We start from the raw sequence: 2,069 nt of genomic DNA, 5'->3' as shown, positions 1-2,069 counted from the left end.
GCGCCTTGTTTTTACGATCCACAGCAAACGAGGCACCCACTAGTCTGACTGCACCTGGCGCTTCAGACCCAGCACGACTGGATTTCAAAACGAAACACGGTTTCACGCGCAACCGTGGAGGGACTGCAGAAGCGAAGGAGGAGACGGGTAGAGATTTGTTGTGGAGCAGGTTAAGCGTTGGTTTTGGCCAGAAAACCGTGCCCAGCCAAAGCTCTCCTGTGTGAAAGCTTCATTTAACGATTCAACGAACACCGCGCTCCGGTTCTGTTTTTTTTTTACCCTGGCTCAATCGTGATTTGGCAAATGGGTTAATTTTTCCCCCATACAAGAACGTAGGCTACTACTGCAAGGAGCAAACATTGCGTACGCGTGGTAGGTTTAGGCTATAATGTAGAGTCAAACGTGCCTGAAGTTTCTACAGACATCTTTAGTTTACAATCAATCATCATCGATACAAGGCCTTGAAGCGGGACACATCAAAATGCCGGCCGGAATGAAGCCTCTTGAAAAGTTTTTGAAGAAACAGACCACTGCTCTCACCAGAGCCGGTGCTTCGGGGACAAGGCGACCGGTACGAGTGCATCTCGGCGCCGAGCCAGTCTTTCCCGTGTCGTTCCGTTTTTCAGGGAGACCTCACCCAGAGGGCGGCCCGCCAGAGAGGTGTTTAGTCCGGATTCGGAGGAACCGCCGTGCTGGCCGTCGCCACCGCCGACATCCGGAGCCCGTCACTGTCCAGTGATGAGCAGAGTTCCGAAGCGAGTCTGGAAACGAGCTGGACCCCGCTGCCCGCGGACACACCGGACAACGTCGCTCTAGCGCTGCTGGACAGCGTTGCGGGGAAACGATACGGCAACTGTACAGGTAAACAGACCTTCTCAGCAAGAATATATTTGTCAGCATCTAACAACGTGGTTGATTTGGTTTAGACAAACAGCAAGTTAATGCCACTCGTTTGAAAAAGCATCTTTAAACGGTGTCATTTTGGTTGCACGCATTGCCGTATACAATCCACATTGGAGCAGCATCTGCACATTTGAACATGCCCAATTTAAGGGATAGGCCCATAGACAATATAGGCGGTAGTCAAGCTATACGGAATTGTATAAGGTATACAAATAAAGTATTTTCACACTAAGAATCGCCAGTATGCATTCTATAGCCTATAATGGTTCAAATTGCAATGAGGAAGGTGCGTGATCCATTGCACAGCGGTCGAAATGAAAGGTTGTTATTATGAGAACACCACATCTCTCACGCCAAATAAAAACACGTTAAGTTCACGCCTGAGTTCAAGTGACATATTGTTCTAGGTGGAATACCATCGCCTCTGCGTGTACGTTTTCCTAACATTAGGACACGGTGCATATAGTAAGTGTATTAAAGCCCGTGGCTTTGATGTTAAAATGGCTTTTGATGATGCAGCCATGTGAAGTGCGAGCCCCCCCCTCCAACCACACGCAGGCGCGCGCACACACACACACTCACTCACTGGGCCCTCCTGCAGTTATTTATTAATAATAAAAAAAAAACGAGGTCATGATTGTCATCGTAATATAAAAATTCTCTTTTGGCTGGGAAATGGCTAACACACTAATTTGAGGCTGGATCTCGTAGAGTGATGTCAGAGGTTGTTTGCAGAAACGATAGCGATTGCGTGATTCAATACTGAATCACAAATGTACTCTATACTCCCATCAGTATCCATCAGAATACTAAACTGCAAATTCGAATACAATGGCTGCTCCATTACAGTCTCTCAGAGAGTTCAAGTTGGCTATTCCAGTAGTGAGAACCCTTCGTAGCTGAGCCAGATCCTAGCATGGTCTGTAATCTAGCCGTCAGAGTTTGTACTAAACACCGCTCAGGACACATGGTTGGCCTGCAGCCAGACAGCTCAGCAGTAGAGGAGATGTTAGGAAAGCAGTTTGGCTGTAATGCTGGATATGTGAGGCTCATAAGGACATCCTCACAGCACCACTCTGCCACGGCCTTACAGCTTGCCCGGCAAGTCTATCAACATTCAACCTTCCCCGGTCTGAAACGTGAATGGGAACAACTGAATAACTTGC

The 2,069-nt window shown here is 47.9% G+C and overlaps 1 protein-coding gene across 1 annotated transcript in view; it reads left to right on the top strand.

Annotated features, from left to right (window-relative positions):
* Positions 1–264: 264 nt before the first annotated feature.
* Positions 265–2,069, top strand: part of rapgefl1 (Rap guanine nucleotide exchange factor (GEF)-like 1) — a 19,251-nt gene continuing 17,446 nt past the window's right edge. The window contains 3 exon segments of the mRNA XM_067230883.1: positions 265–548; positions 551–697; positions 700–861. Coding sequence (XP_067086984.1) covers positions 482–548; positions 551–697; positions 700–861 — 376 coding nt within the window. The 5' untranslated portion in view covers positions 265–481.

Source organism: Osmerus mordax, chromosome 3 (genome assembly GCF_038355195.1).
Source record: "Osmerus mordax isolate fOsmMor3 chromosome 3, fOsmMor3.pri, whole genome shotgun sequence".
NCBI lineage: Eukaryota > Metazoa > Chordata > Actinopteri > Osmeriformes > Osmeridae > Osmerus > Osmerus mordax.
This window is presented reverse-complemented; position numbering and strand designations above follow the sequence as displayed.